Source organism: Columba livia, chromosome 16, assembly GCF_036013475.1.
Source record: "Columba livia isolate bColLiv1 breed racing homer chromosome 16, bColLiv1.pat.W.v2, whole genome shotgun sequence".
NCBI classification, from domain to species: domain Eukaryota; kingdom Metazoa; phylum Chordata; class Aves; order Columbiformes; family Columbidae; genus Columba; species Columba livia.
The window spans coordinates 1,754,701-1,781,043 of record NC_088617.1 but is presented as its reverse complement, the minus strand read 5'-3'; the positions used below and the strand labels follow the sequence as shown (position 1 = coordinate 1,781,043).

The window sequence follows — 26,343 nt, the reverse complement described above, 5'->3', positions numbered from 1 at the left end:
AGGAGGGGGACCTCGGCACCTTCATTTTGCTTGTTCCATGAAGATTCATTCTACAAACCCGAGCTGCTGCCCGTGCCTCCTCCCGCAGCGCCTGGGCCGAGCTGCCGCAGGGCTCGGCATCGCCACCAAACCGCCACCTCTCCGGCCAGTTCAGCCTTCGCTGGGTTGGCAGAGGGTGTTTAAACCGTAGAGTTGACCGAGCCTCCACGCCTGGAAGCAGCTCCGGCAGGAACAGTGTTGGCAGGAGCTGGGTATGGTAGCGACTGTTTTACAGGCGGAGGGAAGTTTGGTTGTCAGTAGATAGCACCCGGCTGGCTCTGGGAGAGCTGCTTGTCCCGGCAAAGGCAAACCCGTGCGGCTGGTGCTGCTGCATCCCGTGGCTCCTTCCCCGCCGGCAGGTTTAACAAAACCCTGCGTTTGCGCAGGGATCCCCTTCCACCCTGCTGTGGGTATTAGTTAATGAGCGTCACAACGCCCGCTCTGTTTTTAATTGGTTTCCTCAGCTATCCCAGAGGATGGTTTGGCAATTAGAGTGTGTCTGTGCACTCTGATGCCGAGCAGAGCTGGGTTACCCCCGCTTGGCTTTACTAACTCACCGACTTTAATAGCTAATCCTGTGGCACTCTGAGAAATGGAAGTGTAATTAATAGTCTACACTGAAAATCTTCACCTGGCTTTATTTAGGTTTCTCTTTTATTAGTCTTAATATGACCCCTTTCTGTTAACTAGTATCAGCTTCATATTAGAGAGCAAGATAACACGCAAGGGGTGAAGAATCTTCAATTCATCATCTGGCTCTTCCCCTTGTTAAGTGTGTGGTGTCATTCCCAGCTGGTACCTTCACCCTTGTCTGGGGAGTGTTTTATGGTGTAGCCCTTTTTATTGCCGTAATTAATTTGTGAACTTAGCCTCGAGAACTGCCCCAGCCATACTTTGAGCCGGAGACAATCCTGGAGGGCTTTTTTCCTTCATTCAGAATTGGAGCAAGTGAAAAGCTCCCGCTGTAGCTAATTAATGAGAAGAGTTTTGCAGTTTTCCTGGGAGGGTTTGTAGCCTAATAAGTGGCTTAGCGGTTCAGAACAGGTTGAAGGGGGCAGGTGTGTTTGCAGAGCCCCGGCAGGGCAGGCAGGGGGAGAGGAGATGGGGAAATGTCCCTTCTTGCAGCCAGAGCTTGCAAAGAACAGTGAGCCGTTGGGATGGGGAATGGGGCGCTGCACAGAGACCCCCTCGTGCATGATCCAGAGCGGCTTTCTGCATTGCTGCTGTGGGTTTACTTTAGTGGTTATGGAGTATGTAGGTGTCTGGAAGAGAATAGGACCTGCCTGTCTCGGAAATTTCCATCACTCAAAGTTGGTTTTTTAAGGCTGATTGATGGTCTAGTGGGAATTTTAGCAGGAACTTCATTTGGGTGATTTTTGCTGCTGGATGCATCTGTGGTTTTGCATAGGTTTGGTTGATTTGTTTGAATTGGAGTGATTAATTCATTATTTGACTGAAAAATTAACATAAATGTTAATGCTATGTTACCACGTCCCATTGCAATAACAGTGATGTGTGTGCACTTGTACATCCTCAAAAGTTTTAAAGGACCAGCTCAGGATTTTCTCCTGGGAATTGGTGTGAAGAGCCGAGAAAGTATTTGGGATGCGTGTAACCATGGTGCGCAGGTGGCATTTCACTAACTCTACCCTTCTTTTGTCTTTCTAGTTTGATGGGGAGAACATGTACATGGGAATGAACGACAACGCCCAGGAGTTTCTATCGGCAAATCAGGTAAAAGACGATTTTCTTGGGTGGGCTGCATGGTGAGATCTTTCTAAGGGACTTAAGCTAAGCCAGAGTACAAATGCCGGGAACTCTGTGAATGTGCACCCCTGGAACATCAGTGGGATCCATGGATAAGGTCGGATCTGGCTGCAAACCCGGTTGCTGCTCTGGGTCCGGGGAGAGGGATGCACTTGTGTGCCAGTGCTGCTGCATGTCATAGAATCATTTCGGTTCGAAGAGACCCTCAGGATCATCGTGTCCAACCGTACTGAATTTATTCCACAATATGATGAGATGAATCAGGAAACAGATTTAGCTAAGAGTTAACCATGTGGTTTGTCAGGCTTATTTTCCAGAGCCCAGTTCAGCCACAGCTCTCAAACAAGGCTGGGTGGCTTTGCCTCAGCATTCTTCACTCGAAGGTGCAGTTGGTGTTTCTGGACACGGTAAAGTTTCCAAGTATTGTCTGTAGTTCAGGTGTCTCCTTCCCTCACGTAGAGTATTTCCGGTAGCTAAATAGATTAACAGTTAACTGGCTCGGGGAGAAAAAGGAATCAAAGGTTTCCTGTTTTGGAGCTATAAACCCACACGTGGAGGACCAGAATAGAAGTGCTCACATCTTGCAGGTGCCTGAGCCTTCAGGGCTCCCTCTGAGTTTGGATACACATGGTACAGATGTGTCCATTCAGGGGAGCCCTAGACATAAATTTAAACCCATGCTTAGGTCCTATGGGGAGGTGAGAACTTCAGCCTGTGCTTACCTGTCCTCCTGACCAGGAGGTGAGAGGTTGTCCCATCTGTGTCCCCCCAAGGTGGCCTGGCATGGTGGGAGAGTTCTGTGGACTCCGAGCATCTTTGAGGTGCCTGATGCTGCACCCTTGGGACAAAGCATTGGCCCGTTGCTCGGGAGAGTTGTTCCTGCTCGCTTTCGAGGCCGCGGTGGTGCTAGGAGAGGGCTGTCCTCGTGTGAGAAGGGTTTCCAGAGGGTGGGAAGGGACTGCAAACTCTGCTATTGAGTGATTCAGCAGAAACAAATACGTAGTCAGCGATGTGTGGTTGATCATGAGGCGGAGGGCTGGCTTCCAAATGAAAACACAGGCTGTGGTGGTGGAGGGCTCATGTAGCGTTTGGACATGGGAGGGAGGATAAACCAGATCAGCCTAGATCCCTGTAACCTGGGAAATAGTAGTTTACTCTCCATTTGTGCTCTATTAACTTGGCAAACTTTATTTCCTATTTTGAAATAGCATTTAAGGATGAGAAGAGGGAAGCAGCTCTCTCTTGGCAGAGTGTGGAGAAGGGGCAGGTGCCCCCTATTACAGGGCTGGGTTTGTGCACAAGACGGTGCTGCTGCTCTGTCTCCCAGAGTCTGGGGAGTGGAGATCAACGTGGATAACAGAAGTTTGTCTTGTCTTGTGTCTCCAGTTCCCCTCCTTGTGCTGCTTTGTTTGGGATGGTCAGAGAGGAGCTGGGAGTGGGAGCAAGGGGGGGTGCAGGGGCACAGTGTGGCACCCAGGGCTCTGCCACAGTGGGTGCCCCCATGGGATGCTGCAATGACCCCCAAAACCTTTCCCAGTGTGGAAGGAGGGGAGCAGGGAAGCGGGATGAGGATCCCAGTTAATGCCCTGCAAAGGTGTCGGTGGTGGTTCACACCCAGCGTGAGCTTTGACGGAGGAAGAGGAGGAGCAGCCTTCCTCATTAGTTCACCCTCATTAGTTCATCATCTCCTTTTATTTACCTGCACATCAGCACTTGTTTACCGGAGAGTGCTTTATAGCAGTGGTCATGACTTTATAACTTGCAACACAACTCTTCTATTTAAATAGGGTTTCCAGATGTTTTTTGTTGTTTGCTAAACCTGTTGTAAGCTCAAGGAGTACGTTAAACAGCAGGAGCACCGTTTCACAATCGCACTTTAGAGGCTGCTAAATCACCAGCCCTGCAACGTCCATGCAGCACGTGTGCGATATTGCCCTTGAGATCCCTGGGGACAAAGGCAAATCATACGCACCAGTTACTGAAGCCATCGCACTGTAATAGATGGGCATGGTGGGTGGGATTTTTTTCCCCCATTTTTGTCTAAACCTGGTTGCGCTGGGCACTGTTGGGCATTTGCAGCTCTCAGCATCTTCACATTGAGCGCAGCTCAGGCGCAGGGGCTGGGACATCCAGCATTAACGATGGGAAATCTCAGCTTCACATCGCCTGGTTTAGGTCACGCTTGCTTATTTTACCCAGTTTTACGCTACCTGGTGAGCGTGTGTGTTGCCAGGGGTGGGACCATCACAATGAGAAACCCCGGCCCTGCACAGGGGCTTCCAGCCCCTCTTGTGCTTCCAGGTGGGTGGGAAGGGCTGGTGGGAGAGCAAGAAATTCATCTGTGTGACTCGGCCGAGAACTAAATGTAGAAATACAGGAGCCTGAACCATAATGAGAGTGCTGACAGATCCAGACTCACGGCAGCACAGCCCGCTTGGGGAAAATAATTCCTCTTGTTCCATCAAATAGGGGGGACATTTGACCTCAGACGCGAGTCAAATGTGAAATGTAATTCAACCCCCGACAGAGGCCAGAGTATAAATGCAACTTGACATCTGATCAAACCGTGGTGGACATTTGACCCCCAAGATGAGTGAGGTATCTGTTGTGTCTCATGAAGTCAGCAGAGCATCATTCCTCACCCCTGTAAATTTCCTTCTCCTTTTCCTCCTCCTTTTCCTCCTCCTTTTCCTCCTCCTTTTCCTCCTCCTTTTCCTCCTCCTTTTCCTCCTCCTTTTCCTCCTCCTTTTCCTCCTCCTTTTCCTCCTCCTTTTCCTCCTCCTTTTCCTCCTCCTTTTCCTCCTCCTTTTCCTTCTCCATCTCTCTCTTTCTCCCATTCCCCAGAGACAAGGAATTAAGCAATGCAAACATCTCAAGGATTACCAGCCATGTGATGTACTCTGAAAGATGAGTAGAAACGCAATGGTACTGTTAAAAGATATAAAAACACCCACAATATCAGTAAGAAAAGTGATTTATTTAAGGCCTTTATGGTAGGGAGAGTAACACCAGGAAAGGCAAAGGTCGGGAAGTTCCTCACGTAGCTGGACAGGAATGAGGTTGGTTTTGTTTGATACTGAGAGTTTTGCACTTGTGAGAAGAGTCCACAGGTGCTTTACAGACATGGATTAACTATGCCTGGGAATATCTTGCAAGAAGTTTTCGTTGTCCCACGATACAGGTGAATAACACAGGAAATACCTCGATGTGCTGCTCGGGCAGGTTGTGGGAATGGCCAGGCTTTGGGAACGGTTTGGGAAGGGTTGTCCCTCGGCTTGTTGTGACTGTGCCCGCGCCACTGGGGGACATCCTGGGAAGCCTTGGGGGAGCGTTGGGCACATTCCTCCTCTCCGTCGCGTGTCTCTGGCTGCTGGCCGGGCAGCGGGCAGCTTTGAAGGACGAAAGAGATGATTAATTACCACTGGGCATTCCTGATCCTGCCCTCTGCCTAATCCCAGGAGCTTTCAGTGCCCGGCTTATTCCAGCAGAGCAACACACCTGTTTCTGTACCACTGAGTTAGTTTGTGTGACTCTTCATGCAAATGCTGTCATGCATCAGTATGGTTTATTCAGGCCAGGGGGATGCATCGGCATAAGTGACTCTTTGCTTCTGTAACAAAGCACACAGGTAGGACCCAGCTGGGAGTGCTGAAAATACGATAGTTAAACTGACAGAAAGTATTTGCACACCCTTTCCTTCTCCTAATGCTCTTCTTCTGTCCTCCTAATGCTATTTTTAAATGAGACCATGGCAGGCACACTCACGCTGCCCATCTGTGTATCAAAAACGCCAGGTCATGGCTGTTGGGAGCCACATCTCTCCTGTGGATGTTGGGGGGGGGCTACAGGTTTGCACAGAAGCCTTGAAAAAGCCGGATCTCAGCTGGTGAGACATCTCATGTCGATGACCCCGTATTGCGGCAAAGAGGGCTTTGGTTTGGGCTGTGTGCATCACGGCGAGGCCGGGTAACTCGTGGATGGAGCTGCTCACATTTCTAGCACTGAGAAAGTAGATCCGTGGGCATAAATATGTTTGTATATGGCAGCGCGGGCATAAAACAGAAGGTGGGTTTTTCTCTGGCGGAGTGCAGATCGGCAGGAGCTCAGCTGAGTGTGGGGGTGATGCTGAAGCACCAAGGGAAATGGAGTAGAGAGATTATATGTGTCATGTGCACACACGCAGACACAGCATCTGTCTTCAAATGTATCCCTATATAAATGTGAGTGTGGGGTTATACATGCCTGCCCCTTTCTGCACACATGGAATCCTTCTGCATATGTATCTGTGTGCATGCATGCGTATAAATCAACATTTACCTACTGTGTCTATTGCCCTTTATCTGTTTATCTCCATATATCTTCAAGCTCGGGTCTGTATTAGCCATAATAGATACAGTAAGTCGCTGATCTGGTGGGTCAAATGGTCAGGGCTCTTTGATCAGCCGTCAGGATACATTACCACCAGGGCCTCCGGTGGGGCTTGAATTACAACTTACATTTGACTCATTTCTGGGGTCAAAACGTCCCTCTTATTTGATCGAATGACAGAAATTGTATAATTTGTATATATCCCTGAGCCATATGTGCTCTGAGTGCCACTCTAATGTGTTTTATAAAGGCACAGCTGTCTTGGTGACTTATTTAAAATGGGATTTTGAAGTAGTGTTCTTGCCATTTAATGTCCTCATTCAGGGTTGCACAAGGTTTATCAAATAATAAATAACATTTAGAACATTCAGTTTAGCATAACAATGGGTTTGCTAGTTATAAGGAACTGGATGGCACAGTAAAGCCGTGTTTGGTAAATAAGCAATAATGTAGAAAGCAAGTGATAGCGTAATTAGAAATTAATGACAGTGCTGAAAGCTGTGGATACCGTCCTCGCTTTCTGCCAACGTTCCAGACTAGACAGAGCTCATCTTGGCAGCCCCTGCTCTAAAACACACCACCAAACCTTGTCATAATCCTGGCAGACGCCTTGTCCTCCCACATCCTGGGCCTCCTACTGATTTCCACTGAATTGCAGACAAGATGTCAACGGCCGATAAAATTAACTTGGGTCTGTGCTGTGTGAGTGCGGGGGGTCCCTGTCCCTGATGGGGATCATGGAGATGGAACATGACTGCAGTCCTGGAGTGGCTGTGAGGGCAATTGGGTGCTGCTGATGGGTCATCCTCACCTTGTTCTTGCTCCTTCTGCCCTAGTAGGAAGCTGTAAGACAGGACCAACGTGGACTTTGGGTTTCCATCCATCAGTGGCTTTAGCAGAGATGCTCTGTGGCGGGCAGTGAAACGACAGTGTGCAATTGCTCAGGGGTAACATGTTCTCATGTTGGTTGGTCCTGAGGAACGTGTGAGTTCGGAGGAGTTTCCAGCAGTTTGTTTGTCCCTGAAGCAGGTTGCTTGTGGTCACTGCAGCCACTGTCTCAGGAAGAAACCAGGAGACCATACCCATGGCTTAGTGGTACCTTCGGGTGATCCTTCTCTTGAGTCTTGTCCTAGTAAAGACTGCACAGCAGAGTGGTGGAGGGAAGATCAGAGCCCACCATGAAATTATTCTGAATGCAATTTCCATTTGAGTCCTCTAAAGAACTTTTGTGTTTCTAAGGAGCCTGGTCAGTCTTTGCACAGGAAGAAACTTGTGCCTGTTTGGGGAGAGATGTGTTGGAGTCTCTATAACCTATTAATTTTAGCTATTGACTGGCTTGATCTGTTGATGACAGGGGATGGTCAATGTTAGAGAAAATCACGGATATAAGCAGAAAGGTTTCAAAAAAGGGGGAACCTGTCCCCCAGGTGTGGGGAGCTCTGATGCTCCTGAATTTCCAGCAGCCTTGTATTCCTTGAGCTTCACTGTCTTGTCTCTGTACAGAATCCTGCTCTCTTCCAATCTGCGAGTAATCCGTATTTGTGAAGCCTACAGTCAACCACAACAGGGGCAGGGTAGACCTTAAAGTGTAAAACTGATGACTCTTCAACCCCTTTGCAGTGATATATTGGAAATATTGCTAGAACATATATGTATATATATAGAAGGCCCCTGGTGAAGAGAAATGGGAGATTTATACAGATTCAGTTGAAAGAGAGGATTAAACAGAGTTTGGCAGTGCGGTGGAAGCGGGGAGTGTGCAAACCCCCTGCTAAAATACAGATTCTGCTCCTTCCCTGCTGTTCTTTGAGTAACACTGCATAACTTCATATGTTGTGCTAGAGAATAACAAAACAGAGGGAAGACATTGATAGATATTAAATGCCTTTCTCAGCAGACAAGTCAGGAAGAATCTCATGTACTATTTTAGAATGAACAATAGAGTGTTACATGTCATTTATTATAATCAGCAGCTAATGGAAACCCTTCCCAGCGGGGTTTGGGAGGTGAGCACAACTGCAGCTGATGATCCAGGCTTGTGAATTTTGCATGAACTCTGATGTGACAGTGGAGTTTTTGAAAGGTGCAGTCAGGAAGCGATTCCTATAACTTAGTCATAGCAAGAGAAGCTTCTGTTGCTGGTGGAGGGTTCGCTGTAGTGCTTAAATAATAATATAAAAATCCCTTAGTGTTATAAGCAGAATGAACATCTTCAACCCTTGATCTCAAAGGGTTCCTATGTTGTTAACAAGAGGGTGTTTGAAAAACAGCCACCAAGCATCACAGAATGCAAAGCGAATGTAACTGAGCAGGTCCTGGACCGAAATGGATAGTTTCTGTTTCTATTGCATTTACTCCGTTGGGAAAAAACAAAACAAACCAACATCTTATACAGTTGAAGATATCCATCAGGTGATACAGAGAGTGCCTTGTTGGGACAGAAAACTCTGAAATTGTGGTAGTGGTTGGATTCCACGCGTAGACGTTCCACCAAGGAACTGAGGTTCCTGAATAGATGTAGGTTTAGGGGCAAAGGCAGGTGGGAGAAGGATCCTGGGGTGGGTTGGGGCAGTGGTGGGACAGCAGAGGAGTGGCAGACACTGCAGCTGAGGGCTCGGCACAGTGTCCCCTGCTCCTCTGTGACCTTCCAAGTGACCACAGGTCACATACCCTCGGGTCCATCCTTTCCTTCTCCTTCCCAAGTCTTTCCCAGGGCTTCTGGGATCAGAATCAGCTCAGAGATGGGTTTTGACCCAATAGTAAAGAGCATCTCTGTTAAGCAGCACACCTGGCTGTAGCCCTCAGTCTGCAAGCAGCGTGATCAAAATGTGCATGAGGACCTGCAAGCAGAGCTCTGATTTATTTTGTGGTGAAGAAGTCCATAAGTAGGGAAATATTTTTAAAATAATAATAAAAAACCCCTAATCAATGCAGGAGAGTGGTGCAGGGCTGGAGGCAGCACAGCTCTGGTCCATGGTCCAGCTTCCCAGGGGCTGGGGAGGTGCTGGGTACCTGGGGGATGCCGCTGCATCTTGATCCAAAGTGTTACATATAGAAAATATTGATACCAAGAAGAACTCTGATAGAAGGTTGGATGTGGGTGTTTATTGGCACAGAAATGCCATGATGCCCATCAGTGGGGCTGAAAGAAATGGGGACCCGAGAGTCCAGAAAGTCTCCCTGTGTGCTGGAGGCTGAAGGAGATGGAGTAACTGGGGCTGCTCAGAGCACTGTGGGGCACAGCCGAGGTCTGGTCAGACTAAATAACCCTGGAGGGGCTCTGCTGGCATGCGTGGGGACTCCTGTGGAGTGGTCTGGCTGGCCAGCAATGCTGATGAGCTTGTAAAGCCAACAGCTCATAAAATAGCAGTAAAATACAGGGAAGGGTGGTGTGTAGTATCTGTCAGCCAACAAAGTGTCACTTTATCAGAGATTTCCCATAGTGCTCAATGCTGCTGTAAATGGACCACACGTGGTGTACACAGAGCTGCTGCCTTTGATGGTCAGCGTGGCCCAGGGCAAGGTGGAGACCGACACCTGGGGGGACGTGGGGCAGCTCTGGAGGGAGCTGATCATCCTTGAAGCATCAGTATCACGTTAATACAGCGTTTATGTCTGCTTTAACCCCCCTGACGATGCCCCTCTGGTGCTGGGTTGTCCTTGAGTGGTGGCTGTCACTTCAGACAAAGGCAATCCCAGAGCTTTTATGTACAAGCTCCTTCTGCCTTCAGATCCTCCAGCTCCTTGCACTGTGCTAATTCCTCGCTGCTGGTCTCCCGAGTTACCCGCTGTGACACAGCGTGATTGGGAGCCAGGTCTTTACATGCTAACGATTGATGCTGAGCTCTGATAATGCGATCACATCGCTATGGGTTAGCCGTGACGAGCAAGATTTTTCTGCCACGTCCTGTTGGGGAGGTTGGTTTTGGCTCCTGCAGAGGTTGGCTTGCTTCTGTAATGGACCTCTGGGGAGTGCCTTTGGAAAAGCGTGTTTATTTGTGGAAATGTAGCACTTTGGGCAGCGGGAATATGGAAAAAAACCCATGGCCTGCTGCTCTTGGGATTTCCTTTCCCAACTGATTGATTATTACATCTCTTCTCAGTGGAGCTGCAGCCCGAGCGGGTGTTTGGGTGTGCTGTCACAACAGAGTGATTAACTGGGGAGCCACTTACTCCCAGCAGGAAAGCTTTATTTTCCACTTCAGAGTCTGGATGAAGGCCTGTGCAGAAAGGAAAATGCCCCCATAGCCTCAGCCAACTGCAGAACGAGCCCTTCGCTGCACATCAGCTCCGGGGCTGTCCTGGATGCATGCGGGGTTGGGCTCCGCTCCAGCCCCATGATGGCCTGACCTGCTTCAGCAGATCATCTTGGGGCTCTGCAGGTCCTGGAGGATGGTGAGGGTTGTGGAAGGATTGAGGAAGACTACAAAGCCCTGGGGGTGCCACTGAAATGTATTGGTGCCCATGTTATCTTTTCTTCTCTTTTACCAGTTGGAGGAAAGAGTGCAGCCAGAAATAGATGTATAATGCAAACCAGCTTCTGGCTTCACGGCTGGTGCCGTCGTGAGGTGTTTCTTGGCTTTCATGACAATGGGACATTCTTCAATGACTATAGCATGTTATGGAGGGTTGGGATCCACTTGTCTAGAAGAGTCAAGGGAATCTTTGGCAGCAGGCTGGTCAACTTGGTGAGGTGGGCTTTCAACTGAAGGACTTGGGGGATGGACAGGGTCCAAAGTAGCAATACTTAGGCCATCACATCCAACTGGGGAGAGAGGAGACCTCACCACCATGTTCCTGTATTGAAAGGGTGGCTACAAAGCAGATGGAGACTCCCTTTTTACAAGGAGTCCCATGGAAAAGACAAGGGGCAATAGGTGCAAGTTACCCCTGGGGAGATTCCGATGGGTCACAAGAGGGAAATTTTTCCTGATGAGAACAATCAGCCATTGGAATAATCTCCCCAGGGAAGTGGTGGATTCCCCAACATTGGACACTTTTAAGATTCAGCTGGACAGGGTGCTGGGTCAGCTTGTCTGGACTGGGCTTATGCCCAGAAAGGTTGGACCAGGTGATCCGTGTTGTCCCTTCCAACCCGGCTTTCTGTGATTCTGTGAAATTTGTCTCAAAGTAGGAAATCCATCAGCAACCATCAAAAGTGTCTGAGCTGAGGCTGTATAACTCAGGTCTATACATCTGTATACACTGTAAAGGGCAAAATATGACTTGGCTTTTATTACTTTAATTAAAACATGAGTGAAGAGTATGAGATTCATATTAAATTGTATTTTCCTGGCTGCTGTGCGAAGGGGCTAACTGATCTGATTACCATGAAGATTACAAACTATCAAAGTGAAAAAGAGCCTTTTGCAAGTATTTCATATTAAACCTTCAAACATAACACTTTAAGAATAATTGTAGTTGTATTACTGGAAAATGATTCATGAATTCTGAATAAATATAAGACCTTAAAGGGAAATGTTCCAAGACCACAGTTTTCGTTCCAATCTGATGAAATTTAGTATCATTTTGCGGCTGTAGAATAAAATGAAAAAAATATGTACATAGACCGTATTGAGTATATGTCAGACTAAACTAATGAGATTTTTTTCATCAACTCCCAGCACACACACGGACAAATGGAATAGCCATTCTCATTTTCTGTAATAGAAAGCACCCAAAGAGGAGGCAGAAAGGATCTTGCTGCTCACAAGTCTTTATTCTACCCTTGATTGTTAAATAATATATTTTAAGTTCTCGTATCTTGCCTGCAGAATGTTTGAACTGACATTAATGGGTATAGAAGAGAAAAAAAGTGAGTTTGAAGAAATAAAGTGAGGAAGGGCTAGGATTGGGAATTTTATTAGTATTCCCAGTGGGCTGTAATAAAGATACTTTTCACACAATACAGTGAATGTTTACAGCAGACAATTTAGTTTCCTTCCAACAATTATGAGAGAAATTGAATCTCAGGAAATGTTCGTTTTCTCTAAAATTAGACATAACAATAAAGATACCCCCGAAAGTTTATTAAGGAGGAGGGAAGAAAAAAAAAAAAAAAGAAAAGGCCATCAGTCTCTGGAAGACAATTTAGCAAATTTATTTTAAGAATTCCAGATGACTTCTAAACCAAACCGGACACCTGCGTGGCGCTGAGAGCTTGTGCAGCCCACGCGGGGCTCAGAGCTCTGAGCTAAAGGAGCCTTCTTTTTCCCAGGCTTTGGCAATTCCCGGTGCATTTTGGAAGCAAATACCCGAAAGGTGCTTGTTTCCACCATAGACCTGGCTGGAGGAGGATGCCCGTCACTTCTGCAGGCACCAAGTAGCAGCAGGTCTCGCTCCTCCATGGGCAGGTCAGGATGCTCCAAGCCTGGGAGCCCATGCGAGTATCAATAGGAAGATGTGTGGTCCTCACCTGCCCACCCCTCGTTTCAGGGCAAGTTTCCCTGCACAGAACACGTTAAAGGGAAAAGTCATAATTTACATCAAAAGTAGCAAAGCTGTAGGAGCTACATAAAGTCAGCAGGATGTTTTTCTCACTTGAGTGTTAGAAAGTTGAAAGCCGTGCATTTTTCGTGTGAATATTTGCATGCGTTCTTGCAGGTGCAGTTCACGTTGATCCTTGTGCAAGTCCCGTGGTTTGTCCACCCCCCTGTGCCAGCGTGGAGCTCCGCGTGCAGTCGCCTGTGGGTTTGCACACACAAAGGACTAGTTAGCAAAACTCTGTCATCTCAGGCCTTTACATTTTTCCCAAGAAACTCAGTCATGAAATGTAAAGAGATGAGCTGCAGGGAAAGGCACTTGAACGCAGCTTCGGGGATGAATTTATCATGCTGGCGCAGAGATGCTGGGGATCAGAAAGGGAAAGCCACTCTGTAAAAAGCTGGGAACTCTGAAACTCTTTGAGCAGCTCCTGCTATAGTCTTTAATTTTTGAAAGGCTGCGATTTGGACATGTACTATAGTTTTTCTACTTGCCCTCATTTCCAGAAGTTCTGCATCAAGGACTGCTGCAACGTCCATGTTAGAGACACCTACTCCCTTCTACTTGGGTGTTTTTTCTTTAGTTCATGCAATCCTTGACTGCTGAATTCTGCCTCCCTCTGGTCCAGTCTAGAAAGAGATTCCTGTTATTTGATATCAAGAGTAGGAATGGGAGAAGAAATGGTGAAAACCAATGCAGCTTAGCTTGCAGCCAAACTTCTCTAGTAATCTTCCTCAAAAGGACCTGTCCTATTTTGATCATATTTGAGACTAGAGTGGGATAATGCTTTTTGGTAACACCTCACGGGATTCCTGAGGTACCCAGTTTGGTACCAGTGTTAGCAATAGATGCACTCGGCTCTGGGTTTGTGGAAATATCTTTGTTGTGGGTTTGGGTTTGAAAGGTGGCAGCTGAAGCCCTTGAGTACACTGGGCAAAGCTGAATTTTTACCATGGGGCTGACAACTTGGCTTTGTTACACACAGCCCTGTTGTGCTTAGAACCTCCCGTGCCTCTCCATTAGTATCTTGTTATGATTCGGGCACTTCCACCTCTGCCCATCCTCCTTCAGAAAACTGAGGTTTTACCTGACATGTTGTAAACTAGTAAAAATAATAGAAAAACCTCTCCAGCTGCTTAATGAATGAAGTGTTTCGGTTGTTTTGGCCTCCAGAAAGATGGTTTTCTCTTCATGCAGCTGAGAATGGTGCTCCTGCTATCTCATGCCTTGCGTGTTGGGTTGGGTCCCTTGTGGTCGTGCGATGAAGGTCATGCAAGTGTTGATGTGAGCCCTCTTGCACCTTCATCTCCCCTGCAAAGCTCTTCCATGTGTCAACAAGCGCTGTGCGTTGCCCCCAGACCTGCCAGTGCCTACAAAAGTCCTTTCTCACTGCCAGTATTGGAGGTGATCACTGCTGCTTCTGGTTGTGACCTGCAGGCTGGTGGCCCAGATGGCCTTCTGGATGGAGAGTTGCTGTTACCTGAGGGAAACATTGCTATTTTGATTGTTAATTTGAAGGTTTTCTTTTTTGCCTTCTTCCTGAAAGGATGGTACCTATTCTAGCCATTCTTTTTGTCGAGGTTGCTTAACGCTTTAGACGGTATTTGATGAGTGTCTGTGATTTACGACATAGATGGGCCCCTCACAGTGGTGTGTGTGTGTGTTCCCGACTTTATTTTTAGATGCCATACATAAGCCTGCTTTTATTAAAGAAAAAAAAAAGAGGTTAAAATTGTTAAACATAAAATCTGTTTGTTTCCCAAAATTCACATGTTGGAGGCTTAAGGCTGAGATTTTCACAGCTCCGCCGGGGATTTGGGTGCTTGGCCAAGCGCCATGTTACGCTTCTCACAATTTTGTCATGAGTCTCTTGGTGCTTTGTGCTTTCCCTAACAGCCCGGCACCTTTGTGCTCTTGTGACGTGACACCTTCTGCTTTGGATAAGAGAGTAAATGAATAAAATTGTTGCACTTGGCATTGTGGAGGAAAGTTTGTAATTGTTGGTGCTCAGAAGCTCAGGAAATGCAAAGGAGATAAGAGAGAGGTCCCAGGTGATTATCTTGTGGGCTGGGAGGACTGACATGTTGATGAGTTTTGCATATTTAGGGTCTGCAAGTAGTCAGGCATCCTAATCCAATCGGTAACCTTTAATATCTCCTTTGACCAGCCCAAACCAGATCAGGCTTAGCTGCAGATGGACATTCCCTGCCCTGGCTGTGGAGGCGGCACGTGCCCAAACCCCATCGCTGAGGGTGATATCAGGTTGATGCTCTTGCTTGTCTCACCTCAGGGTTTGCTTTGGCAAAGCTGGCTCAGAGGTATCCGGCTTTGGCACGTGTCCCGTGTGCTGGGGCCAGGTTCTGGGGCTGGGGGTCTTTGGGGTGACATGGGAGGTGATTTATTGCGCTGGTGATTTCAGTTAATTTCCTTTTCCCATTTCGGCAACTTCCTGGCAGTCTGAAATGTTTTGCGGTGGATGGACTGGTAAAGAATTTCAAGCTCCTCTTGGGGATAAAGAGGAGAGAGGGGAGGGAGGAAGATGGCACTTTGCAAAGCATTGACATGTTCTTAATTTTAATAAACTAAAGAAAAAACAAAAAGGTAAGCAGCTCCTTAGCTGCTAAGGCAACAGGTGCTTAAGAAGCACTGAATAAATACATAAAACTTATTTGCTGAAGGCGTTTGTCGTTGGAAGTTTAAACGTTAAACATGCCTACTTTGTCCGATACCGTAATGAAGCAGGGATGTTCAAAGAGCCATTAGCGGTGCTCTGACTGCAGCTTTATACATCTTCTCTATATGTACCAAGGAAGCCACATTATATCAGCAATGCCTCAGTGAGTTTTGCCCCCAGAATGGAAAGGAAGTGAATTCTGGGAGGGCTTGGGCTGTTTTGTAGTGCATTTTCTCTTTCATATTGATCGATGGGGACGGTTTGGTATTGTTTGTTCATAAAGTGCTGGGGCAGCTCTGCTGCCATCCCGGCATCCCCAAGCTTCATAAAAACTGGCTTGGGATCTGATGAGACAAATAAACAGCTTTGTGTATTTAGTTTTTTTAAATTACAGGATAAGGAGGAACACAGATACTCAATCCATTAAGAAATAACTAGGTGGGTGATTCACTACCATTTGTGTAAATGGCACTAACTCTGGGCTGCCTGCACAATTTATTAATACTTCACGGGAGGAAAAAAAAAATATTTTAATCTCATAATGGATGATGAGCTGTGAAATTGCTTCTGCAGCAGCTGGGCACCCGGGGGAGGCGCTGGATTGTACCGCATTATGCAGGCTCTCCCCACATCCCTGCCTCCCTCGTGCTAATCAGACACGTCAGGCCAATGGTACCTGGGGTGGGTTAGAAGGGGGTGGCCAGTAGGTCAGAGAGGTTCTCCTGCCCCTCTGCTCTGCCCTGGGGAGACCACACCTGGAATCTTGTGTCCAGTTGTGGCCCCTCAGTTCCAGCAGGACAGGGAACTGCTGGAGAGAGTCCAGCGCAGCCACCAAGATGCTGGAGGGAGTGGAGCATCTCCCGTGTGAGGAAAGGCTGAGGGAGCTGGGGCTCTGGAGCTGGACAAGAGGAGACTGAGGGGGGACTCATTCCTGGGGATCAAGATGGAAAGGGGGAGTGTCAGGAGGATGGAGCCAGGCTCTTCTGGTGACAACCAGTGACAGGACAAGGGGCAATGGGTGCAAACTGGAACACAGGAGGTTCCACTGAAAGATGAGAAGAAACTTGTTCCCGGTGAGGGTGGCAGAGCCTGGCCCAGGCTGCCCAGGGGGGTTGTGGAGTCTCCTTCTGTGCAGACATTCCAACCCGCCTGGACACCTTCCTGTGTCACCTCATCTGGGTGTTCCTGCTCCATGGGGGGATTGCACTGGATGAGCTTTCCAGGGCCCTTCAACCCCTGACATTCTGGGATTCTGTAAAATCTGGGTGATGGGTGGAGCAGTGCTTCTGTGGGGTTTTTTAATATAAGTATTTTTCTCGTCGATTTGTTTTGGGATCCCAAGTGTGACTTGTGGCGTGCGTGGGCTCAAATCTGAGTGCATTCGTGGTGAGCGATGCTTTGGGTTTCAAAGGTCTTGGGCTGATCCTGCAGCCACTGGTCTGGTTCACATTAAATGACTAGAAATTAGCAAACGTACTGGGGCTGCCCCAGTTTGTGATTTCATTCGGTGATAGCCTTGCTTTGTAGGCGAGAGTGCCAAGAGCTGTTACTGCTGATCATCAGTTTTGCTGAGGCTTTGGCCAGGATCATGGGCAGAGGCTTTCAATTGAAAAATTGTCTTTGCTGAGGAGAGGGGGGAAAAATTATTTAGGGCACATCTGGGAGGAAGAAAAGGACTTAATTGGAGATGGGTCATGTTGCCGTTGTGGCTTTGCTGGAGGACCTTGCTGCAGGCCTCCAGGTCAAGCAGTGTTTGCTGCAGTACCTGCAGCAGTGCATGGCTCTGCTGGCCACGTGCAGGACATATCCTTTGAGAGAAAATCCTGAAAAACTTCCTACAAATCATCCATCCAAAGAGCGACACAAAGGCTTTTTTAATCCCTTTACCCCACACCTTCCGTTTTGAGCATAAGGGAAATATTCTCTAAGATGACAACCCAAAGGGGACAAGTATGGTACAGAATATAGTTGCCTTCCTGCTCTGGGTAGACTGAATCCAGGTTGAATTAATTTCTTAGAGTGCTTTCTACTAATTCTTCCTTGCATGCACTCCATTACTGTTTTCAGGCTGCCTTATCTCTTGACCTGCTTACAGTGCATTATACATCATTATATAATGTACCCTTGGCTCCACACAAAATACCCAATCCGTGGTGCAGTCCAACAATGAATTTCTGTGAAGTGCACTGATCTTATTATGCAAGTTCAGTATGCCATGAGACAAAAAAGGCAATTATGTATAATCTGTACTCCTCAAATAATTCCCAGAAATACATGGTATTCTTGAGTAGAATATTATCGTATTCCTTGTATTCGCTTCCAGACGAGATACTAGGAAAGGAAAGAGGTTATATTAGTCTGGCCCAGCCAGTCTAATTTTAGATCCTCATGGGCTCCATTCTCACTGGATGTACAATCCCTTCAATATTTTTTAAAAACAAGCAAAAATCATTACAAACAATTTTAAGGAGGCTGATTGTGAGGCAGCTGACAGACTACACTTTGCCAATGTGGAGCGGAGCTTGCACATCTCCTCGCTTTCCCTGGAGCGCTGGTACGTTTGCTTTGAATCTAATAGGGAAGAACAGCCACAAAAACACATAGCAAAATGAAACCATTTTCTCCTTAGTGTGGGTAAGTAACTAAAACATCGGTGAAGCTAGATATTACTGTGGGTGATCCAGGGGCTTCTACGCATGAAATGTGTCTTACAGCCCTGACCCTGCTTGTGAAGATTCAACAAAGAGTTTTCAGGAGCTCTGGTTATTGCTGACATTTGCATAAGCCAATATTGGATGCTTCTGAAAACACTGTCAGCAGACTTTGAACCTTAATATCCCATCTGCTTATTTGGAAGTTGAAGGTCTTTGTTATAGGGACATGGTGTTGCCATACGGAGTTCAGCCTGCAGAGCTGGAGATGGGGGGTCCAGAGGTAGCACCTCCACTTGTGCCGCAACGTGAATAGGACAGCATGGATCAGGACAGCGTGGGGCCTGGACACGCTGTCTTGTGAAAATGGCATTTCAGAGAAGTAACAACAGCAAATGTGCACAGTGACAACCAGTGATAGGACAAGGGACAATGGGTACAAATGGGAACACAAGAGGTTCCACTTAAAGATGAGAAGAAACTTGTTCCTGGTGAGGGTGGCAGAGCCTGGCCCAGGCTGCCCAGGGGGTTGTGGAGTCTCCTTCTGTGCAGACATTCCAACCCGCCTGGACACCTTCCTGTGTAACCTCATCTGGGTGTTCCTGCTCCATGGGGGGATTGCACTGGATGAGCTTTCCAGGGCCCTTCCAACCCCTGACATTTTGGGATTCTGTGATAGGTTTGGGCCAGCTTTGTTAGGAGTCCACGGAACTCCCTGCCGCTAGATGTTGATGTCAAGAACATGATAGAGATGCAAGGAGGTGGAAGGATGATAAAACCAGATAAGGTAGGTAAAAGGGAGGGATGAATTGTTGTGTTTTCTGAAGAGCTCCCATAATTGTTCATTAGGGATTTTTACATCTCCTCCAAAATGCTAGTATTGGCCAATTTTCAGGTCAGCATGTTTGACCAACCGACCTGCTGCTTTGGTTGCATACATGGGTCTTGAGTTTTTGGGAGGACAGTATGTGATTGTGGGTTTCCATTCCTCCCTGCAAGTGGTTTTGAGAGCTTTTGTCCGCAGGATGTACTTGATGGTGTGAGAAGGTGGATCTGGAGGGTCAGTGGTGCCAGCAGGTTCAGGTGGAGCTCTCTTTGGGACATGCTGTGGCTCTCATGGTCCTTCCCTGGGCTCCCGCACAAGGCAACGGCTGCTGTGCAATGAAGAGAGGAAAGGCTGAGATCTCTGAGGCAGATGATGTTTTTCTTTCTCTTCATTTCTGGGGGTAACTACTTCCAAAATTCATTTTTGTCGGTGTCCCTGGCGAATTAGAGGTCTGTCTCTCTATTCCCCAGAAGGCTAAATGCAGCATTATGAATCCTCTATATGCCATTGCATGCTGCACTGCTGCTTCCACACATGTATATCTGCCTTTATGGTAACTATAACCTTTTCTTGAACCAGAGGTTTTCCTGAACAATAGCCCTTTGGGATCTGTATGGGCTTTCCTGGCTACATTTTTAATAAACACAATAATTTGACTGCAAGCCTATTACCAATCTCCTGTTTGTTCTATGGGACAGTCATTTCCACGCCTGCAAAAAACACTAACTCATAGGGCAATCAAAGGAAGAATGACAACCGGGACAAAACTGGTATGTGTTGTGATAAACCAGTTCATCTTCAGCATCATGCATCATAGCTTTATATACCGGCCATAAATAATGGCCTCGAAAAGATATTAAATCTTTAGAAAAAAATCAAGCTTAATTGTAACTATATTTTTGTTTTCCATTTTGGTTTATGTACAGTATATGACTTTTGCAGAGACATTTTTATTCCAGGAAAATGACAGGCCAACAAGAAGCCATAATTGCACTGATTTTTAGAAGTGCCTGCATTACTACAGATCTGATGTACTGCAAGACATGAATCAGAAAAATTCTATTAAAAAATCTCTTGAATGGCTGACACAGGAGTATTATCCACGATGATTAATTTGACTTGGTCATTATGAACACAGACAAGTCTGACAAAATTGCATTTCATTCCCCACTGAATTCATAAAATCACTATACACATAATAAGAAGTTATAGTTCTGTGCTATCCACTATTCTTGACAGGATTCCAGTTCTGGATAAGGTACTGATTAAAAAAAACGTAGGGGGAGAGAGGGAGATGGGAGCCTTTTTAAAACCCTACAATAGGACTGATTTCTTTTGCTATAAATTGTTCATAGAACTCCATTATTTTTAGCCTTTTTTTTCGGTGAAGTGGTGATGCAGGTCAACCACAGCTTGGACAATATAAAAACTGGCTGTAAGCTGTTATTTACATTGAAAGGGAAGCAGCAGAAATGCACACGTGTGTGATATGAATCCCGAGGAGCCCTGTTGGGCTGTATCTGAGGGGACAGCTCAGGGACTGTCACCACTCCACTCAGCCACGAGTGAGTCCGTGTCCAGGTTGAATCTCAGGCATTGTCCATCATCCTGATGGTTGTGAATAACTGGCACCCTGTTTTTTATTTCCACCAGCACAAATGAGGTACCAATGGGCAGATTGAGGCCAGAGAGCCGTAAGAATGGTTTCTGGCTTCAGTAGCATGTAAAATAACAACAACAACAACAAAACCCTCTGCGGTGAGCAGCAGATTTAGGTGCATGCCTCCCAAAACTGAATTAGCTCTGAATATTGCTGGCTGGTTCCCTTCACAGTCCCCATCCTGCTGAGCACCATGGCACCACGGCACAGCCGTCCTTTTGCTGCTGTAGCAACTGACCAAGGAGATCACAGATTATTAGGGCAAGCAAGACAGAAGGAGAAGAAACGGCCTCAAGTTGCGCCAGGGGAGGTTGAGGTTGGATCTGGGAACAATTTCTTCCCCAAAGGGCTGTGGGGCATTGGAACAGGCTGCCCAGGGCAGTGCTGGAGTCACCAGCCCTGGAGGGCTGGACAGACACAGAGATGCGTTTCTTAGGGACATGAGTTAGTGCTAGAGTTGGGTTATGGTTTGACTCGATGATCTTAAGGCTCTCTTCCAACCTAAATGTTTCTATGCTTCTAAGAATGTTTAGGACCCTTTTATCTCCCTTCTGGGCACATGTGTTTTTATGAAACTTGTAGAAACTTGTAGAAAAGAGACTTCTATTTTTACATGCACGCCATCAAATTTGCTTGAAACCACCCAGCAGGCTCAGCTTTTGGAAGGCCTGTGGCTGCGTTATTGCACGGGATTTGTGTCTGTCAGAGATGGGACAAGGTCAGCTCAGGTAAAGTTAGAAGGCAAACACCCAGCTCGGTTCAAAGGCGAAGCCGTGCGGTCACGCTGGGGTTGGCTCTCTGCTGTGGTTGTCATAGCACAGTCTGCATCGGGGCAATGAGAGGAGGAAACGCGGAGAAATGGGGAGTGTGGAGGTGCGTGGTTGCTCTTTGGGTCAACCAATATTTGTTCAGGATTTAAAACCCGCTACTACAGGTGTTGCAGAGGAGCACAGAGGCAGGCAGAGCCGAGCCTTCCCGCCGCTCTGCTGTGCTCCCAACCTTCCCGCTGTGGCTGCCTGTTGCTGGTAATGGTGCAGACACTTCCAACACACATTTGTGTTCCTGCAAGAACTAATTTTTCCCTTTTCAACTGCATTCCTTAGTCAAAAACCTGAGCATGTGAAAATAAATGTGAAAGGGGACGGGAACGCTTCAAAGACAATTTGTAGATTGTATGCGATTGACTTAATAAATACTTCCTTACAGTATTTATCCAAGTCTACTCCAGTAATTCATTGGCCCTGCTATTCATACGCTGCATCTCCATGTGCGAAGATGAGGCAAATCAATTTCCCTTCCTAAGACGCAGAGCTGCTGACGCAGAAAATCAGCGCTCCTTCACTTCTTGGCACGGGGCTGTGGGAATCACAGGTGCCAGCGCAGCCCCCCGCACATCCCCTCGAGACGTGGTACCAAAAGGGTCCGCACCCCCGCAGTGAGCACCGCACTGCTCCCCTTGCTGACCCCAGAGCATTTCTCTTTAGTTAGCAACATTTAAGTGACTTCAGCCTTTTCCTGCCACCTGAACTACCGTTTCTGTCCTCATGGATTCAGTGCTTTGCGCTGAGCAGAAAACTTCTGTGGTTCACATGCTGGAGAAATGTATTAAAATCCCCATCTTGCAAATACAATTGTGGCTGTGCTGAGTAATGTGTATGGTGGGAGAGCAGTTTGGAGGCTTTCAAGGAAATACAGGATAACTTGCCTTCATTAAGCTTTGGGTTTTGCTTATTCATTGTGTTGGAACTCTTTTCCTCTTTATATGGCTAAAGATCTTCTCTCAACGTGGCATTTTGTGTCATCTGAATGATTGGGGTGGGACGGATCACACCAGCCTACGTATTTCCTTGTTCCTTACCAAGAACAAGTGTTCTCTCTTAGGCTTGTATTTACTGTTGAATGTTATTTGACAGGACAAATATTTACCTGCAATAATACTGCAAATCTCTATCCTTCTCACTGTGAATAATACTTCTCTGAATCAATGCTTGGCTGCAACTCCTGGCTCCTTGTGGATAATCGCACAGAACATGACTCAGTGGAGAACTGGGGTCACTGGACATTTGCCAGGCTGCTGAGGAGGACAGTTTCCCAGATCCTTGGTCAAGTCATGTCCTCTATGATTAGTACCACTGCACACTGAAGAGATGGTGCTGACCACCTGTAGAGTGTTTTGGACAGGACAGCACTGTCCTCCTCTCCTGAGAGGGGAAAGACAGGAAAGGCTTAATCTGTAGACGTGCTCACCACTTGTAGGTCCCTCACAGGTCACCTGCACGGTGAGTTCTCAGTGTCCTTTCAAACACGGCTGTGGTTATGGCTTTGGCTGAATGCAGCTGGTCCCTCAGAAGCTGTGCTGTGTGAAGGCACATGGGCATCCCTTAGTCCAGATCAGCTGGATGAAGGCACATGGACACCCCTTAGTCCAGACCAGGTGGATGTGAGGAGCTGCGAGGGGAGGTGCCTGGGTCCAAACCAGCCCCTCTTCACTGTGCTGGCTGGGAACGCGCCCCCAGGCTCAGGTCCATGGTTAGGCAGGGTGGTTTTGTTACTGGGAGGCTGGCAGGAGCCACAGGGAATTGGCTTTATTTGCAGTTCAAGAGGAGATACAGTGTAGGGGTGGAAGACAGAGCAGCAGCGACGTTCAGTGTGGTTTTGGGTCCAATGGCAGAGGATGGGCAGGGTGGCTGGGCCATCTCACAGCGCAGACCAGGGCATGCCTGATAACTCACAGATGCTCATGGTGTTTGCAGCAGAGACAAGCTTCTCACCATTGACAGACCAGTCCTCAAAGCCTCCTTCTGCCCAAGATCCTTCTCCTGTGCTGAACTCTGGGTGCTGCAAGGCACAGAAATGTCTGGGCCCAGTATGTGCAAGCTAGAAGAAGTGGAAATCTGGCTCAATGCTTTAAATTGAGAGCTGGGAAAGGGCATCTCCACTCCCATCCTTGCACCCTCCATCAGCCTCAGGTGTCTTGGTGCAAACACGTCCAGGCTTTGTGTACAAATGCAGAGTGGACTGGATGTTCCTGAGGGTCTATTCCAACCAAAATGATTCTATGATGTGGCCAGACACAATGTGACTCTCATGCTGCAGGAGCTGTTCTGTCCTTCCTCACCAGCTTCATGTGGGTCACCTGCAGATCTTGGGGGTTTCAGGTGACTCCTACCCATCTCTGTCCCCAGTCCTGTGTTTGTGAGTCAGGAGAGAGCAGCCAGTAATGTGGTTACCTGTTCTCACTCCTCTCCTCATCCAGGCATGGCCTGGATGTCACTTTGCTAGGAACCAGTGCCTTTCTCCCCATTTCAGACCCTTCCATGTTTGCCCATGTGCAAGGGGTAGATCTAGGAAGCTGTGGCCCAGCAAGGCATGATGAAAGGGTGACGAGGAGGGGCATGGCATGAGCACAGCAAGATGGTAGCATCTCATGTCCCCACATCACCTCCCCTTCACCCCTCTGTCCTCCGACCCTAAACGTTCACGTGGACAGAGATGGTCCAGGCACCCCTGTTCCAACGTGAATTTCAATAAGGAAAAAATTGTTTCTAAATATGATTTTATTGCTGTTGGACGTTGGTCGTACCTGCTGCAATGCCATCCTGTGGCATTGCTGTGCAAGCACGTGGCCGGTGTTGTGCTCCGTGCCGTTTCATCCATGGCTGATGTACAAACCTCTGTAGCCGTGGCACAGAGATGCAGAGGGGTCTGAGGATGAGGAGGGAGCCCGAGAGGAGGCACTGTGCCCTCTCCGAGCGAGCGTGGGTGGCTGGGTCCGGTTGCTCCATCCCGCTGCAGGCCGCAGCAGGGCTTGGATGCTCCGAGCAGCTCCTGTCTGCCCTGCGGTGCGAGCCAGGAGAGGGTTTGCAAGAAGAGGCTTGTTGTTTCAGCTGATTTCAGTGTTTGGATTGGAAGAGGAATGATGTGTAATCACAATAACTGTCATCTGCTGGATGGTGGAAAATCCTAGATCTTCCGTGTTTTTTTGTGTGCCGTAACGGGCAGCCTTTTAGCAAGCAAGCTTCTCTGCGCCCGCGTTTGGAGTCGCAATGGGATGAATGGGTTCAGACCAGCTCACTAGTCTAATTTGTAATGTATCCTTATAACATATAATTGGCTGTTTAATTTAATTCATATTAACATAAGAATAGAAAATATGATCTGCAGCGTAGCCCACATGCTGGTAGAAAGGAGTGTTGGGTGATGCTGTCCGAGGGTTTGAGATGACGGCTTTTGTGTACATGGTGTGAGACCACCTTTTGTGGGACAGATATGTCACCTCCGACATGTCAATAGACACCGTGCGTGACAATAAATCACCCCCCTTTCCCACCTTTTTGGGTGTCTGTCTGTCTGTCTAATCTCCCTTCCTTATCTTTCTGGTGATCTATTTAAAATAGATCTATTTAAAATAGAATAAACGTGGCTTGCTTTGGAAAATTGTTCGCAGCAATAGGGTGTAAAAGCTGGCAGGCGCGGAGTCTGGTTATGTTGATTGGATATTGTCTAATCTGATTTTGATTGTGTACAGCTTTGATTGTAATTTCGATATGTCTGCACAATACTGTAGCTATTCGGAAAGCTTTGTGATTTAAACAGGGCTTTCCCCCCCCAGCTGAACAGAGCAGAGGCAGAACCATGCGGGGGGGTGAGCAGGGCAAAGGGCCTTTCGCATTCCTTGCAAAACCACCTCAAAGCCCTTCAGTGAGCTGCTCTGCAGCAACACAAGGAACTTGTAGTTTTGAAGAGAGCTTTAGGAAACTTTGAGTGGGTTTTACATAATTTAGTTAAGCATAGCAAAGCCACTTGCTTATATACCTGATAGCAAAATAAACCCGTTGGAGGAACAAGTTTGCTGTGCAATGATTTATTTAAATCCCTTTCCGTAAAGCATGGAGTGAAATCCTCTTAAATAACTGGGAAAGAATCGGTGTACCTCAACGTGCGTAGCCCAAACAGAAACCTAACTATTCGATGTATTAAATGGGATCTGTCTGCTGTGTGTACATCCTCCCAGCCCCTGCCTTCTCTGTATAATACCGCTCCTAGACAGAAGCTGGCTGGAAAAAATAGCTGGTCTTGAATTTCCCCTGAACAATGACTGTTAGACCAGAGCTATCTCAGCCCAGGCTCCGTCTTGTATTTCTTGCATCCTCATATTTCCTCACAGGCAGTGGGAATCTCAGGTGAACGTGAAGGTTCCAGATACCTCCCTGCTCCCCACTGCCTCTCCCATTGACTTCTGTATGCCGGTTAAACCTGGGTTTTCTTCTGTTTTATTAAGGGTTTGCTTCCCTGCAGGCTGGGGTGATGAAGGGCACGGATCCGAGTGTCAGCTCTGGGGCAATGGATTAATAAAGCCTACAGTGCTTAACTGGTTTTGCACACATCTGGGGTTTTGCTCTTAAATCGAGTATTAAGTCAAAATCCAACCATGAAACTAGGTGATCTGGGAAATTCAGCTTAAAATCCATGTGTATAATACTATGGCTAATCAGAATTTCATATGCTATAATAATATGTGAAACAGTAGACATTTAGAATAAGCCTCTTCTGACAGAGACTTATATTCTGCTTTGATAGTTAATAATTTGGGGTAGATTGACACTTATATTATGAAGCAAATAGGTTTTTGTGTGGAGTGAGAGTGATTGCACAGGTGCAATAGCATATCCTTTCTCCTAGAAATTGAAACCGTTAGAAGTAAACAGGCAGAAAACACGCGAAGCACAAGGAGTGCCCACACCTCTGGTGTTCACGGTTTCCTTGAGGGGACATGGGTGGGGACGTGAACAAATAATATTTGGATGAGGATATAAGGAAGGACAAATCTCCATGTGAGGGGGAGTCATGCAGGCTTTCCTTAAAGGATTTAAAA

General features: G+C 47.2%; 1 protein-coding gene across 2 annotated transcripts in view; it reads left to right on the top strand.

Annotated features, from left to right (window-relative positions):
- The window catches only part of TOX2 (TOX high mobility group box family member 2), a 137,250-nt gene that overhangs the window by 55,593 nt on the left and 55,314 nt on the right, over positions 1-26,343 (top strand). For both annotated transcript variants that reach the window (XM_065031840.1, XM_065031842.1), the window contains exon 2: positions 1,708-1,773. In XM_065031840.1, coding sequence (XP_064887912.1) covers positions 1,708-1,773 — 66 coding nt within the window. The remainder of the gene's footprint in view (positions 1-1,707; positions 1,774-26,343) is intronic.